We start from the raw sequence: 16,385 nt of genomic DNA on the forward strand, positions 1-16,385 counted from the left end.
TCTAATTCAATATTAATTTTCATTGTTTGGTTTTAATTCAGTTTGGTTTCCAAAGTGCATTTTTGTGTTTCAGTTTAGTTTTTAATGTTTAAAAATGTTTTGTTGTAGCTTAGTGTTTATCAGTTTCACTTTTAGTTTTAGTCTCTTTAATTATTATTGTAAGGAGGGTATATTTCTGAAAATCAATAGAATAAATACAAGAACTTTGAAAGCAGTCGACTTGCAGTCTAGACATCCAAAGTTTCAATAAAGACATACACCAGTGCCTTTTTTAACCAAACTAACAAATACTAAAACCATTTTTTATAAAATAAAAAGTTAGCTTTTCAAGTTTGTAAAATCAAATATAGTATAAAACCAGAGGTCAATACTGATTTACACCGAAGAGGATTAGGGCCACCAAAGAAAAAGGTCAGAATTCTGAGAAAAAGTCAGAATTCTGATTGTAATCTCAGATTTCAGATTTTTTTTTTAAAAAAAAAAACAGTCAGAATTCTGATATAAAAAAGTCAGAATTCTGATTTAAAAAAAATGAATTCTGAGAAAAAAGTCAGAATTCTGACTGTAATCGCAGATTTCTGATAAAAATGTCAGAATTTGGAGAAAAAAGTCAGAATTCTGAGATTCCAGTCAGAATTGTGACTTTAATTCTATGTGTAAAATACTGAATTTTAAAATCTTAACCACATGTTTGCAAGTTTTTCTTTTTGTTTTCTTCCCCTGAAAACCCCTGAAGGCAAACTTATCACATGTATGCATCACATGTGCGTCTATGTGAGAGAAAACACAAACTACGGCGGTGGATTTCTTTCTAGAGATGTGTGATGCCACTGCTACGCACAACATCTTGGCATTCACGTGTGTTATTTTCTGCAAAAAAAACAGAAACAAAGTGGCAGTTTTGGTTTCGTACCCATTTCACTAGATTTACTGTTTGAAACATGAGTTAAAGAAAGGCAAAAGATGATTCTTCACATTTCCAAGCGTGAATATATCTAATTGTATACTCCAAGTATTTATGATAAGAGAGTTAGGTTTTCAATAAGAGAAGTAGTCAGAGTGACTCAGTGTGAGTTTATAGGAACAAGTTTAACAATATAACAATTATATATTTATCTCCTGCTTGTTCCAACTGAAATGCACCACATGGACTCCACAACGTAGCAAATATTAACTCATGAAACAGACTTTGTTCTGTGTTACAAATACTACATAATACAGCTCTATTACATAATGATATATTTTTATTATTTGGTTTTTGCTCACGGTATCAAACTTGCATTTATTTAACAAAAGCGAACAGCCTACCCAAGGTGCTCACGAGAGTGACTTGTATAAATTTGTAAAATAAAAGTGTAATAATTGTGTATTAATCTCCAGGTCCCTCCAGTTGAAATGTATCATTAGAGACTCTCAAAATCCTTGCCTCCTTAAAAGCTCACAAGAAAGAAAGAAGCAAAATCACTTAGTGGTAAAAACATCTTTTTGAACTCTATAAAAGAAGACTACGTGCAATCACTCTCACAGAGATAGCAAGTTGAGTGGGTTTTATGCCTAACAGCAGCAGAAGGCTGCATCTCAAGTGATGTTTCTAGAGCACTGACTGCATAACCTTATTGCTCTCCAGTATGACACGGAAACACTATAAATCTCCTGCAGGATTGATTACTGCAATGCTCTTATTTTTGGTCTTCCGAAGAAATCTTTGTTACCCCTGTAACTGCTTCAGAACTCGGCTGCACATGTTGATGACCAGAAAGAGCCCGGATTACACCAATTTTAAGCACTGTCTCTCAGTCAGTGTTTTCAACTTGATTGCCTTTATATGTACCTGTATAGCTACCTTTTTAAAACTTTATTTCATTTTATCGCCAGTGTTTCCGTACAATGGGTTGGCGTCTAATATCTAGGTGGGAATGTAGGTGCAGTAAGGGCATAATGAAGGGGATCTATGTATGTTTTTGTTTATTTTCTGGTTTTAATGTGTACAGCACTTTGTGTTGTATCCTTATTGTATGAAAAGTGTGATATAAATAAAGTTTTGATTTTGATTACATTCATGTATTTAGCAGCTACAGACATGAGGTGGGATCTTGAAGGTGATTTTGCTCGCACAAAATGGCACGTGTGTGCAAAAGAGAAATGACATAAAACCAAAAAGATCGCAAAACGAGTGCTACATGTACTTATTAATGAAATGCAAATTCCTAGAGTGTATCTGCAGTCAGGAAACAGTCTGGACCTCTGTAATGATACTGTAAAAATAAACAAAAAAGACTTACTGGATAACTTGGGGGAAATTCATTAGTAACCTTTTAAGATGTTGAAAAACTTAGAACATCAGTGGTGGATTCTGTGCATAGAGGGCATTACAGATACAAGTACATGACAGACAGGATGGATGCTTCAGTGGAAAAACCGTCTGGTCCTGCAGACATGGAGGTTTCCAGTGACAAGCTTTTCTGCTGCAGGGGAGTTCGTAACAAGGTCCCTCTGACCTACAGAGAGGAACTGTATCACATCCTGAGGATGACGGGGCCTCTGGTAAATACTGATACTGTCTGCTTACACTTTTCTTCCTGTGTGTCATGTGATACCTGTATCACCAGTGGAACATTTTTGGTATTTGTCTTTCTAGCTGCTGTCTCGAATCCTCAATTACATGCTTCCGTTTGTGGTTACAATGTTTTGTGGCCGTCTGGGAAACGATGTGATGGCCGGCTATGGATTAGCTTCCGCTGTAAGTGGTTGTCTGTGGAGGCTGATGTAAGGAAATCATAAATAAAGACAAAGTTTCCAGGCACCTAGCAGATGGACAATAGATATTACAGCTATGAATTAGTGTTCTCTATATACCTATATTTCATATTCATTTCAGACCATTAACGTGAGCACAGCAGCGACAGGCACTGGTCTGGCACTGGCGTGTGATACTTTGGTGTCTCAGGTTTGGAAACTCATATTTAATTCGTTTTTTTCCCCCTGACCCCTAATTTCCCTTAATGCACATCCTAACTGTAACTATTTCTCACATTCATAAAATGATTAACTATGTCTGTGTGCTGCTTGAAGACCTTTGGTGGTAAGAACCTGCTGCGTGTGGGAGTGATCCTTCAGCGAGGCATCATTATCCTGCTATTGTTCTGTCTCCCCTGCTGGGGTCTCCTCATTAATGCAGAGGCCATCCTCTTATGTCTGGGCCAGGACCGTGAGGTGGCCCGGTAACTGAGCACACAGAACTTGCACATACAACTCAATCTTATTGTCAGTCAGAACAAGATACCCTCTCAACGCTAACAAGTGTCTACACTAACACTTGTCCTAGTCCCTACAGGAGTCATATGCAGTACAATAACTTTCAATAACATTTTTTGCCATAAATTAGCTTTTGAGTGGTAGCAGAGCTATCTAAGCCTGAACAGTGTATCTAACTATAATAGTCATTTCTTTAGCTTTGATTGGATCTGAATACATCTGCTTTTTTTTTTTACCCAGAATAGCTCAGCTGTATATTACAGCCTTCCTTCCTGCAGTGCCGGTGAGATGTGATTTTTCTCTCTGCTTTTTGTGCAAATTCAGTAGAGACACATATACACACCATTTTTTTTCTTTTTGCTAAATTTAAGCATTTTTGTCATAATTGTTTTTTAGGCAATGTTTCTACATCAACTTCAGGTGTCTTATCTACAGAACCAGGTTTGCTAATGCTGTGTACATAATTGCCTTTTCTTGTAATAGAATCACAGTTTGTTGTCTCAATCAGTGCGATACAGAGAGAAATGTATGCTAAGCCTTGCATCATCTGGTGTTTGTGTACTCAGGGAATAATATTGCCACAAATGTACACTGCTGCTCTCGCAAATATTGCAAACGTGGTGACAAACTACATCTTTCTTTACTGGCTGGATCTTGGTGTTGGGTAGATATACTCATCTCAACTATCATTTTACACACGCACACACATATATACAGAAAAAAAAATGACATACTGGACTATCTCTGTGTCTTTGCATATGGCTTTCAGTGGCTCTGCAGCAGCCCACACTCTAGCTTGGATTTACATCTGCGCTTTTCTGTTTGTGTACATCTGGTGGAAGAAACTCCATGTATCAACATGGGGAGGTGAGATATTTAAAATGCATGCTCTCTCTGTGCTTGCACTAAAAAGTTCTATATAAACTGAGCGTCTCTCTCCCCCTGCAGGCTGGTCTGCAGAATCACTGCAGGAGTGGGGCTCCTACATGAAGCTGGCCATTCCCAGTACCTTAATGACTTGTTTTGAGTGGTGGGTTTATGAGTTTGGAGGATTCTTTGCAGGTAATCCCTATTTATGGTGTGAAATATATATATATATTCAATTATCATGGAATATGTGCAATATACAGGATTAAACCAGTAAAGCCTGCTTCTAAGATAATTGGGTTTAGAGCTGGCAATACAGTCTGCAAAGGCTATAATTTATTCTGTGTCTGTAATGATCAGGAATGCTGGGTGAAGATGAGCTGGCAGCTCAACATGCTGTGATAATGGTGGCTTTCATTACTTACATGGTACTGTGTAGTGACTGCAAATCAGAACATTTCATTGTCGCCTCTTTCATAAAAAGTCTCAAATTTGGGTGATTTATTTAACTTTTTCCTTTCCTTTTTCAAAACAATGAATCCATAGTTCCCTCTTGGTGTTCAAGCTGCAGCATGTGCCCGTGTGGGCAATGCTCTTGGGGCTGGAGACACTGACAGGGCGATTCTATCAGCCAAGATGTCACTGGCTCTTGCAGGTTAGCTAAATGTGTTCTTCTGTGGTGTCTGATATTTATGAGTATTTCAAGTTAGAGTTTTTTTTCAGTATGACAGATTACTTACCTTTCCAGGTAGTTTTGCTGTTGTTGAAGGCCTCTTCCTGGGTGCTACTAAAACAATCATTGGATTCATCTTCACATCTGATGAGTGAGTCTGTGTACCTGTGTACCTAAACACCTGCTTATACAGTAGAAACTCTATACATGAGACTTTGGCTTAATTATCATTACAGAAAAATTGTAGCTCTGGTGTCACAGTTGATGAACGCTTATTGTTTCCTTCAATTTTTTGATGGCCTTGTGGTGAGTCTACCAGCTCTCGTTGTATTCAAAGCAACTATATTTGCAGCATGATTCCAAAGGCACCAGATTCATGTCAAATATGAAATTTGTTTTCCCCATCCCAGTGTGTGTGCACAGGCATCTTCTTGGGTACTGGCAAACAGAAGATACCAGCTGCGGCTAATCTCATTGGATACTACTGCATAGGGCTTTCATTGAGCATCACTCTGATGTTTGTTGTAAAACTAGGAGTGCTAGGTAATTACATCAAGTGGTCATATTTTGTTAGGTTCATAGACATGCAAGAAGAATAAATTGTTGCCTAGCAAGAGCCAGTTATTACAACTGATGCTCAGCGTGATTTCAACAGACCCATTTGTCTTTCTCTCTGCAGGTTTTTGGCTTGGACTGCTCATTTGCGTCATCTTACAGTCCACCTTTTACATCATTGTCATCTTCAAGCTGAACTGGAAGAGAATGACAGATGAGGTATATTAACTGACTAATATAACAATCAAGGTCATGCAGGGACTCAGCTGTTCATATACAGACAGAGATTTGTTGTTTTAATTTTTTGAGGCATCTGTGAGTGAGACAAAGCTGTACGTGAATATGAAAAATTTTGATTTGGTTTTGCAACTTTTCTATTTTTCAGGCTGTGAAACGAGCTCAGAAAAATACTTACATGGCAGCATTAGGCACGGATGTTGTTTCAGACACTGGCCAAACATCAAGCAATGGGAATGTAAGTGGTCCAATCTAAATTGGTTGATGTGTCTTGTTCTACTTTGTTATCAGAGTAGAAGTAGCACTTCTACTACTTCTAGTTTTTTGTTCTATGTTTATTATTAAATTTCATTACATTTATCTTTATTTAACTTAATAAAGTAATGGAAAATACAATTCCTTTAAGTCAGTAGATGGCTACACACCAGTGAGTACCAAGTGCCAAGCGACACAGGGCGAACACGTGGACCACGACCCGAAGAGCAGCCATCTCTCCATCACTCAGCTGATCATCAGGCGAGGCCTCACTATGTTTGCAGCTGTTGGACTTCTTGCTGTGGGAGTAGGTGTGTACTTCCTTGTGCCTTTGCCAGAGACGATACCTGCAAACTCTACAATGGACAGGATTAATAGTACAGATACTCCTGATCAAATCTCCACCAGTGTGATGGTCACATTAGAGAGATAGCGTAAAAACACAGTGTTAAGCTCTTACAGAATGATTGTCTTGGACTGTTTCAGGACCCAACTGTAACAGATGTGATTCAAAAATAAGGTGAATTAATGGTGTTGGGTACATTTCATTTTCTTCAAATTATCATCATTATTAAGTAATAAATGACCTATTTCATCACAAAGTGATGAATGTGTATCTGATTGTTTTATCAGCATTTTGTTTTTAAGAATACATGTCAACAGTTGCTAAGTATAAATCCTGCCTGGAGATGAAAATTAAACAATGCTGTTGACAGAAATGTAAATAGATGTTCCATTTTAATTATTAAAAAAAAACATTTTAGGTTGAACTCTTTGGTGTGAATTTTTTTTTGCTTGTTTATTTGTTTGTTTTTGTCATGGTGAAGCCAAGCTGTTTATGTAGGGGTGGCCAAACTCAGACTGCATGATGTGGGATATAAAATAGAGTCCAGTTATTAATTTCTTTCTCCTTTTTTTCTGCATGGAAAAAATGAAATCATGAATTTATTTCACTCAATTTTTTTTAGAAATATTTTAAAAACATATCTATGTTGCTCAGGTGATAAGAATTTCATGTCTTTGCATTGTTAAATGCAAAGCTGTAAAAAACAGCAGTATAGAAATGTTTCTGTCTCAAAAATAGTTATTGGATCCTGTTTTAAGAGTATGCACTTGTCCCCCTAAAAGCCTTCACCCTCATATATGTTAGGTAGCTCGAGTGTTATAGTAGCTCTGGGTTATGGAGACCTTAGTTGATCTTTCTCTGCTCTGAGAACCTCTATTACCTCTTGGTTCTGCTGTGTGGCCTCCTCCTGGTAGGACATACCTGAAACACCTCACTTCACCCCACGTCCTAAGGAGGACGTCCTGATCATATGTCCAAGACATCTCAACCAGCTCTTTTAAATGTGGAGGTGCAACTACAATCATCCACTTGTTTTTGTGTGTCAAGTCTCTAAGAGATTTATTAATGAAGGTATCAAAAGGACATCTTTCCCCAAGACACTCACAAATGTTTATTTTATGATCACATTTCCCTCTTTACTCCTTTTCTATTGTTAACACCTCTTTGATGGTTGAGTTCTTAATTACCACTTTCAATTTGGCTTGAGAAGGCATTAAGTAAGCTATTTCATGTTTCTAGGATGCTGGATTGTTTAAGAAGTCTGTGAAATACTACAAGAGATTACATTATCAGATTTTCTCCAACAATGGCCTTTTTTTGGTCTACCATTGTGCAAATGTTTGATCTTTGCAGTTCTAAAATCCTGATGTTATTATTTTTGTAAAATTTCCTCAGCTGACCACAACTAGAGGTAGTTACTTGTGTTTTACACACGTTTAATCACCCAGATCAAAACATTCTTGCTTTCAAGTCCTCACCCCCATCTTTGCCTTTGTTGTGGTTGCTGAGTGTTTCTCTCTTCCTTCTCACAATCTGTGTTGTTTCAGCTGGACTTTGTTTTGCTCCAAGGCAGCTGTGGCTGCATCCTTTGCAGCATCCTGGAGTGCAACTAAGATGACTGTGTGAGAGTATAGAGAAAGGTTTTAGTGGAAGAACATACATTAGCATCTGGGGCTGCAGACATGGAGAGGTCCAGCGGCAAACGTTTTTGTTGTAGACGGGTGTGCCACAGGGTTCCTGTGGCACACAGAAAGGAACTGTACCACATCCTGAAGATGACAGGTCCTCTGGTAAGTACTGGGATTGCTCACGTGCCATGATCTTTCTTTAACAGACCACGTAGATGGAGATTATCCTTGCTGATGATACAACAGAAGACTGATGACAGTCTTTCTGTTTTTAAAAAAAGTTTAAGATGTCAGGAAAACACACTTTCACAGATGTGACAATAAAACTGAAACAATATTTGGCACTTTTTACTCGCTGAATAATGACTGCAAACTGCAGGAAATAAACTTGTCAGGAAATCTGTGTACCACGATAATTAGTTGCAGTATGTAATGGTTTATTTTTAAATTACTTGTCATGTAATAGTGGTATCACTCCTGCAACATTTTTGGTATTTGTCTTTCTAGCTGCTCTCTCGAATCCTCAATTACATGCTTCCGTTTGTGGTTACAATGTTCTGTGGCCGTCTGGGAAATGACGTGATGGCTGGCTATGGATTAGCTTCTGCTGTAAGTCATCTGTATGCTCCACTGATGTTTTGAAGCTTACTCGAAAAATGGATTAAATGAAGAAGTAATTACGAGGATGCTGATGGAAGAAAAGGAATTGTTACTTAAGTCAGCAAGATAATTGTCTCGTAATCACTCGTCAACAACACTTATGATTTAATCTATGCTAAGCACTTGACACTTGCTCTTAAGAATCACTCAAGTTTTGCTTATAATAGTTTGCATTCATTTCAGACAATTAATATTACCACTGCAGCAACAGGATTTGGTCTGGGACTGGCATGTGATACTTTGGTGTCTCAGGTCTGTAAAACCAAGTCAACATGATGCTATCATACACTGGAATTTTTTGCTTTCCCTTTTTTCTTGCTGCCATCTTTAAAATGTTCATTATCCTGACAGACTTTTGGTGCTAAAAATCTACTCTGGGTGGGCGTGATCCTTCAGCGGGGCATAATCATCCTCTTGTTGTTCTGTCTGCCTTGCTGGGGTCTCCTCATTAATGCTCAGGCCATCCTATTATGTGTGGGCCAGAACCCTGAGGTGGCCAGGTAACTAACAGCAGCAAATATACAGTAATATTATTGATACAACTGGCATAGATATGGGTACATTTAAACATGAAACCTGATCTTCTCAGGAATAACATCTGTGCATTAAAACCATTTCTGGTTGCCAAAGATTCACTAAACAGAATCACAATACAAATTAAGTGAATGTCAAAATGATCTCAACTAATCGTATAAAACTGAACCAATGTTCCCTCTAATTTTTCATGCGTCTGAGCGAACACAAACTCCCTGAGCGGTCCCTTGGACCACTGTGAGCAACAGCAGACGTGAGCACTGTGGTCACGCCAGCATCGAATCCATCCAAGCTACATGGTTTACTAAAATAATCAAATTGCAGCATTTATGTTAGACTACTTTTAATTAACTGCTTTAGCCCACATACAATGAAAATTAAAAAAAATCTTGTTCATGACCTGTGTAGTATGTTAAAACTATTGGAAGTAAAAATAACTTGAACTCAAATTTTGAAAACACAACTTTCTTTTTTTATATACACTCAACAAAAATATAAACGCAACACCTTTGTTACTGCTCCCATTCCCCATGGGATGGACGTAGAGACCTAAAATTCATTCCAGATACACAATATAACCATCCCTCCCAAACAGTGGTCACAAATCAGTCCAAATGTGTGGTAGTGGGCACATCTGCCATATTGAGATAATCCATCCCACCTCACAGGTGTGCCACATCAGGATGCTGATCTGACATCATGAGTAGTGCACAGTTGTACCTCAGACTGCCCACAACAAAAGGCCACCCTGGAATGTGCAGTTTTGTCTCACAGCAAAATGCCACAGATGCCACAAGCAATGAGGGAGCGTGCAATTGGCATGCTGACAGCAGGAATGTCAACCAGATCTGTCGCCCGTGCATTGAATGTTCATTTCTCAACCATAAGCCGTCTCCACAGGCGTTTCAGATAAATATGGCAGCACATCCAACCGGCCTCACAACCGCAGACCTCGTGTAACCACACCAGCCCAGGACCTCCACATCCAGCAGGTTCACCTCCAAGATCGTCTGAGACCAGCCACCCAGACAGCTGCTGGAACAATTGGTTTGCACAACCAAACAATTTCTGCACAAACTGTCAGAAACCGTCTCAGGGACGCTCAACTGCATGCCCGTCGTCCTCATCGGGGTCTTGACCTGACTCCAGCTCGTCGCCGTAACAGACTTGTGTGGGCAAATGCTCACATTCGATGGCGTCTGGCACGTTGGAGAGGTGTGCGCTTCACGGATGAATCATGGTTCACATTGTTCAGGGCAGATGGCAGCTGAGAATGTCCCAGTTCTTGCATGGCCAGCATACTCACCGGACATGTCACCCATTGAGCATGTTCGGGATGTGCTTGACCGGCGTATACGACAGCGTGTACCAGTTCCCACGAATATCCAACAACCTCGCACAGCCATTGAAGTGGAGTGGACCAACATTCCACAGGCCACAACTGACAATCTGATAGACTCCATGCGACGATGTGTTGCACTGCATGAGGCAAATGGTGGTCACACCAGATACTGACCAGTTCTGGGTCCCCAGACCTCCAATAGCGCAAAAAACTGCACATTCCAGGGTGGCCTTTTGTTGTGGGCAGTCTGAGGTACACCTGTGCACTACTCATGATGTCAGATCAGCATCCTGATGTGGCACACCTGTGAGGTGGGATGGATTATCTCAATATGGCAGATGTGCCCACTACCACACATTTGGACTGATTTGTGACCACTGTTTGGGAGGGATGGTTATATTGTGTATCTGGAATGAATTTTAGGTCTCTACGTCCATCCCATGGGGAATGAGAGCAGTAACAAAGGTGTTGCGTTTATATTTTTGTTGAGTGTATATATATAAAGCTCTGACTTGTATTATGAGCAGAGATGGGCAGTAACGCGTTACTGTAATCCGATTACTTTTAAGTAAGTAATCAGTAATTAGTTACTGATTACTTTTTTCAAGTAACTTGACCAGCTGATTATGAGTATGAGTCTGTGGTCTGGGAGAGAGTCCTGTAACTCTCTGTCTGCAAAATACAGTATATAATGACCAATGTTGGGCAGTTAATTAAATAGTTACTTCTTCAAAAAAAGTTACTGAGTTATGCAAACAACAAAGTTTTTTGCAGCTGTTTACCTAAAAATGCAACCAAGGCATTTTTTAAAATAAACATTTCAAACTATTTACAGAACAATCAGCTGTTCTGCATCAAATCTGATGCCACACAAATTATTTGTGTCACTCCAAAAAATAATTTCTGTCCACTATGAGATAAAAGAGAACAACAGCCTGATACCTGCAGGCCTGACAACAGGAGATGTATCACTCCTGTAACACCTGTAACATTCAGTAGTCGTCTCATTGTTCTGACACACACAACAAAACTATTGACTACACTACACACTAACTACACAAGATTTGCGCTAAACGTCGCAAATCTCTCACGTCTTAAAACACCGCCGCCATTCCTAAAACTTGCCCCCTTCCTAAACAACTAAATGCCATGTTGCCATATCATTTTTTGATTATTTTTATCATAACTCTGGTTTTACGTGGCCCATCAACACAATTTAAAAACTAGTATAAAGTTCACACTTTTTCTGTCAGTTGTTCCGTCTGTCCTGCTCACATCTCCAATGGTTGTGCACGTTGTCATTAACGTGGCTTCACTCCACATCAGCCACGCCGCTTTGCTAGCTAAAACACCAGTGTCGGCACATAAGGACGCTGTCATAGCCTGTCAACGACGTTCATTAGCTGCGTATATACGAATGTGAATCGCATTATTGGCTGGCCTATGGGATAAGGTGGCATCGTTCTAATTCCATACGGGAGCAGCCAGTCACTTACTGACTAACACCGCAAAACAGAATTGTTTAAGTTTTAATTGTAATTTCAATTCAGGTTAGATTTTTTTTTGTGCGCAACACAGATTTTCTGTGCGCAGAGACCATGCCAGCAGAGCGCAATTGCGCACGCGCGCAGCTTAGAGGGAACATCGATCACAGTCATTCTGATTACCTTTTTGCTTTATTCAAGGAATTACCAAATATGTCTTAGGAGCTTCACTAGCTATGCTCAAACTGCTCTTGTTAAGGTCTCAAACAATCTGCTGCTGACTGTGTGCTCTTCTCTATTTTCATTCTCCCTGACCTCATCTCAGCCTTGCATATTGTGGACCAGAACATTTAATTCAGTCAGTCTAAAGAACAGTGCTGGTATCAGTGATGTGACGCTGGATTGGTTTATGTCAGGTCTATCAAACAAGTAATTTTCAGTAATGACTGACAAAGCCTCATCTTCTCATTCAAATGGATGGAGTTGATTTTCACTGCTATGCAGGCACAAATGTCCTATAATCTGTTACCGCTGATATCTCACATATTAGGTCCCGTCTAGCTGAATTAGGAACTGGATGTCTAAAAACATTCTAAACCTGAATGATCATAAACTTGAAGTAATTATAATTACACCCTCGTCCCCCAGCACTAGCAGCACTTTTGATCTTTTTTCTAATCTGGGTCTCCTACAGTATTTAAAAATGTCTGGAGAGAGACTCATAACCTGGGGTAATTTTGGGTCCAAGCTCTCTCTTTTATATGCAGGGGTTTAAAGTTATGCAGTCCTGTTTCATTCCGCTTAGGCAGATATCATTCCTATCTCATTTTGGTTAAGGTCATCCATGCTTTTATGTCCTCTGGACTTGACCACTGTAATGCACTTTATTCATCGTCATAACATAAATAAGATACAAATAATTCAAACTGCAGCTGACAGGCTTTTAACAGATAGCAAAATAAGTGACCAGATGAAATCAGTCTTTACAGCTCTTCACTTCCTACCTGTTAGCCTTAGAAATGATTTTACGGCTCATTTTTGAAGCCTAACTTTGTTAAGCACCTGTCTGCATATCTAAGCTGCTGTATCCATATGAAACTTCCTGCTGCCTGAAATATTCAGACATGCCTGATGCCTCTGCCTAATGACCTCAGGCTTCTTCTAAATGCATTTTTACTTTTTGGCTTTTTAAACCCACTAATGTCTTACTGACCAAAGCAACTTCTTTAATGAGCAAGATTGCATGAGTACTGGTTTCTCTTCAATTTGAAATTGCTTTTGTTTCTACTGAAATTATTTATTTTTAGTTGTTTGTGTAGTTCAGTACAACTTTATTTTGAAAAGGCCTTTATGAATACATATAAACTAAAATGTAAAATGTACTAGATGTACTCACATGCACTTCTTGCTTTCAGAATAGCCCAGCTGTATATCACTGCCTTCCTGCCTGCTGTGCCAGTGAGTCGCTGCTTTTCTCCTTAACCTTTATACAAACATTCAAAACCAATGTTTGACGTTTTTTGTGCTGTGCAATAATTTATTATTCTTCCATAGGCAATGTTTCTACATCATCTTCAGGTGTCTTACCTGCAGAACCAGGTCCATTTCTCTATTCCGATCCCGTACTGGTTTTACAGATATCGTAAATGTTTCTAAAACTAATTACAATTTTGGTGGAAAAGGAAATGTAATCACGCTGACTACATTTTGTATTCTCAGGGAATCATACTGCCACAAATGTATAGTGCTGCTCTGGCAAACATTGCAAATGTGGTGACAAACTATATTTTTATTCACTGGCTGGATCTGGGTGTTAGGTATGCGAACTCACACTCATATCACTTTAATGCTTTAATTCTGAATAAAAGAATTTAACACTGATATCAACCCAAATGTCTTGCAGTGGCTCTGCAGCTGCAAATACTCTGTCTCAGATTTACATCTGTACTTTTCTGTTTGCTTACATTTTGTGGAAGAGGCTTCATGTAACAACATGGGGAGGTATACTGAGAACAGTGATGATCTCATGCACCATCTTCTTCTTTTCCCTAGTTTTATATAAATGAGCGTCTCTCTCCCCCTGCAGGCTGGTCTGTGGAATCACTGCAGGACTGGGGCTCCTACATGAAGCTGGCTATTCCCAGTACATTAATGAAATGCTTTGAGTGGTGGGTTTATGAGTTTGGGGGATTCTTTGCAGGTAATCCTTTTTTTTTCCTTTTAGATGATCATAGACAATCTAAAAATATTTGAATCATGCCTGCTCTTTCTTCTTTGTCTGTAACAATCAGGAATGCTGAGTGAAAATGAGCTGGCAGCCCAGCACGCTGTCATGATGGTGACTGTCATAACATATATGGTAAGGTTTAATCACTACAAATCAGAGAATTAAATTCTCCCTTTAAAATATTTCTTTGGTTGCTTTGAACCACCTGAGAGCAAATTTTCTCCTATACTTTTTTCATAATAATGAATCCATAGTTCCCTCTTGGTATTCAAGCTGCGGCATGTGCCCGGGTGGGTAATGCTCTTGGTGCAGGAGACACCGGCAGAGCACTCCTAACTAGCAAGATGTCCCTTACTCTTGCAGGTCAGTTAGAAATGTATCGTGATTTATATTCGTTTCCCATAACTTTATTACCGTTATACAGATTTTGGAGCTCTTGTTTTCTAGGTAGCATTGCAGTTGTAGAAGGCCTTGTCCTTGGCTCCGTCAAAACAGTGATTGGCTTCATCTTCACGTCAGATGAGTGGGTTCAGCTGCATTCACATTTCACTAACAGTAATATTCCTAAACACTGTTGTTGCATTCAAAGATTGGCAAGGATGTGCAAAACCTTAATTAAACCTTTTCTTTCAGGAAGATCATAGGTCTGGTCTCACAGCTGATGAATGCTTACTGTTTCCTTCAGTTCTTTGATGGTCTCGTGGTGAGTTTTAGTTACACTTGGCAGCGCGTGTATGCTCCTAAAAGCATGACAAGTAAATCTAATATAAAGTTTATCTCTGTTTCATCCAAGTGTGTGTGCACGGGCATTTTCTTAGGCACAGGGAAACAGAAGATTCCAGCTGTGGCTAATTTCATTGGATACTACTGCATAGGGCTTTCTCTAAGTATCACGTTGACATTCGTTGCAAAACTAAGAGTGTTGGGTAATTGCACAAAGTGATGCTTTTTTTGTAATTTACTAAAATGAGCTTTTAAAGTGAAGCTTGCCTTGCACTTAAGTAATTTGTCATTTTCTCTGCAGGTTTCTGGCTTGGACTGCTTGTTTGTGTCATTTTACAATCTACCTTCTACATTATTGTCATCTTTAAGCTGAACTGGGAACAAATCACTGAGGAGGTATCATATGAAAACAACCAATAAAGATACTGTGCCTCAAATTGAAGATCAGTTTATACTTAGCTTCCAAGACCCAAAAAATATTAATGAATCTATTGCTTACACTGACTTTTCATATTTACAGGCTGTGAAACGGGCTCAGAAAAATCCTTCGTTATTAGGAAGAGCTCCCGTGACAGGCACTGTGGAAACCAGCACCCAAGATCAAACATCAAGTAATGTGAGTCTATGTAACAGTTAAAGTCAGCAATAGCAACAATTAATCTAAATTTCTTGACATAGTTTTGTTTTTCTTAAACCGTTCTTGATTACATTTATATTATGTTTTCTTCCATTACTGACATATATATATAGTACTGTGCAAAAGTCCTGAGCCACCCTTTGCTCTTTTGACATGACTTGCTTTTCTACTCATTTCAGTCCTTGTACATGGCCATTTTCAGAGGAATGATTTCCTTGTATTTGCTAAGTCACTTTTCACTTACCTATGAATCATGGAAGCTTTAAAAGGAAACTTTTTTTAGTCTTGTGTCAACATAACAGCTAAATTAGCAAAGAATGGATTTTAAATTGTATCTGTACCCATTTTCCCAGCAAAATATTTTTAAAAAGTGGAGAAATTAGATTTTCGCAGAGTACTATATACTATTGCAGTGGTGGATGCTCATATTCAACATGGCCAGATTTTCAAAGAGTTAGTAACCCCTATGTGCTAAAAGCTCAGTTTTCACACTTCTATATGCTGGATTGATTGCAGATGTTTTTTTTTCCCTTTTCTTTGCTCTGCATGATTGCAGTGAGCACAGCACGTCCTTCATACAGATACTTCATGCACACAGGTTATGACCACAGCAGTGTGACCAACCTGCTGGTGTTTTTGTTTCATTTTTCCTAGCTGATGGATGGCTATATGTCTGTGAGCACTGAGTGCCAAGACAGGGGCACTGTGGTGCAGGATCGAGATGTGACACAGAAGCTGAAGGGCAGCCGCCTCTCCATCACCCAACTGATCCTCAGGCGAGGCCTCATTATGTTTGCTGCAGTTGCACTTCTTGCTGTGGGAGCAGGTGTTCACTTCCTTGTGCCTTTGCCCGAGACCAACTCTACTGTGGACTCGATCAACACTACATATACTCCTGATCAAATTTTCTCCACCATGTTGGTGCCAGATGAAGAGTCAGAGTGAACAATAGATAACTGCAA

General features: G+C 39.2%; 2 protein-coding genes across 2 annotated transcripts; both read left to right on the forward strand.

The window, feature by feature from the left end:
• Window positions 1-2,385: 2,385 nt before the first annotated feature.
• On the forward strand, window positions 2,386-6,275 carry LOC309686977 (multidrug and toxin extrusion protein 1-like; the record flags this gene model as incomplete). Its single annotated transcript, XM_082501646.1, has 17 exons — window positions 2,386-2,544; window positions 2,639-2,740; window positions 2,879-2,947; window positions 3,073-3,221; window positions 3,496-3,538; window positions 3,652-3,696; window positions 3,822-3,919; window positions 4,025-4,122; window positions 4,204-4,317; window positions 4,483-4,550; window positions 4,669-4,777; window positions 4,871-4,946; window positions 5,032-5,101; window positions 5,206-5,338; window positions 5,475-5,569; window positions 5,736-5,825; window positions 5,994-6,275. The coding sequence occupies 17 exons, from the start codon at window positions 2,386-2,388 to the stop codon at window positions 6,273-6,275; spliced, it is 1,800 nt and encodes a 599-aa protein (XP_082357772.1).
• A 1,586-nt stretch (window positions 6,276-7,861) lies between these two features.
• Window positions 7,862-16,368, forward strand: LOC309687526 (multidrug and toxin extrusion protein 1-like; the record flags this gene model as incomplete). The annotated part of the gene is made up of 17 exons (XM_082502564.1): window positions 7,862-7,978; window positions 8,324-8,425; window positions 8,660-8,728; window positions 8,828-8,976; window positions 13,252-13,294; window positions 13,391-13,435; window positions 13,556-13,653; window positions 13,740-13,837; window positions 13,923-14,036; window positions 14,128-14,195; window positions 14,318-14,430; window positions 14,515-14,586; window positions 14,697-14,766; window positions 14,857-14,989; window positions 15,088-15,182; window positions 15,307-15,402; window positions 16,078-16,368. The coding sequence occupies exons 1-17, from the start codon at window positions 7,871-7,873 to the stop codon at window positions 16,366-16,368; spliced, it is 1,764 nt and encodes a 587-aa protein (XP_082358690.1). The 5' UTR covers window positions 7,862-7,870.
• Between the last annotated feature and the right edge of the window lie 17 nt (window positions 16,369-16,385).

This window comes from Aulonocara stuartgranti (assembly GCF_965226115.1).
Source record: "Aulonocara stuartgranti genome assembly, chromosome: 14".
Lineage (NCBI taxonomy): Eukaryota > Metazoa > Chordata > Actinopteri > Cichliformes > Cichlidae > Aulonocara > Aulonocara stuartgranti.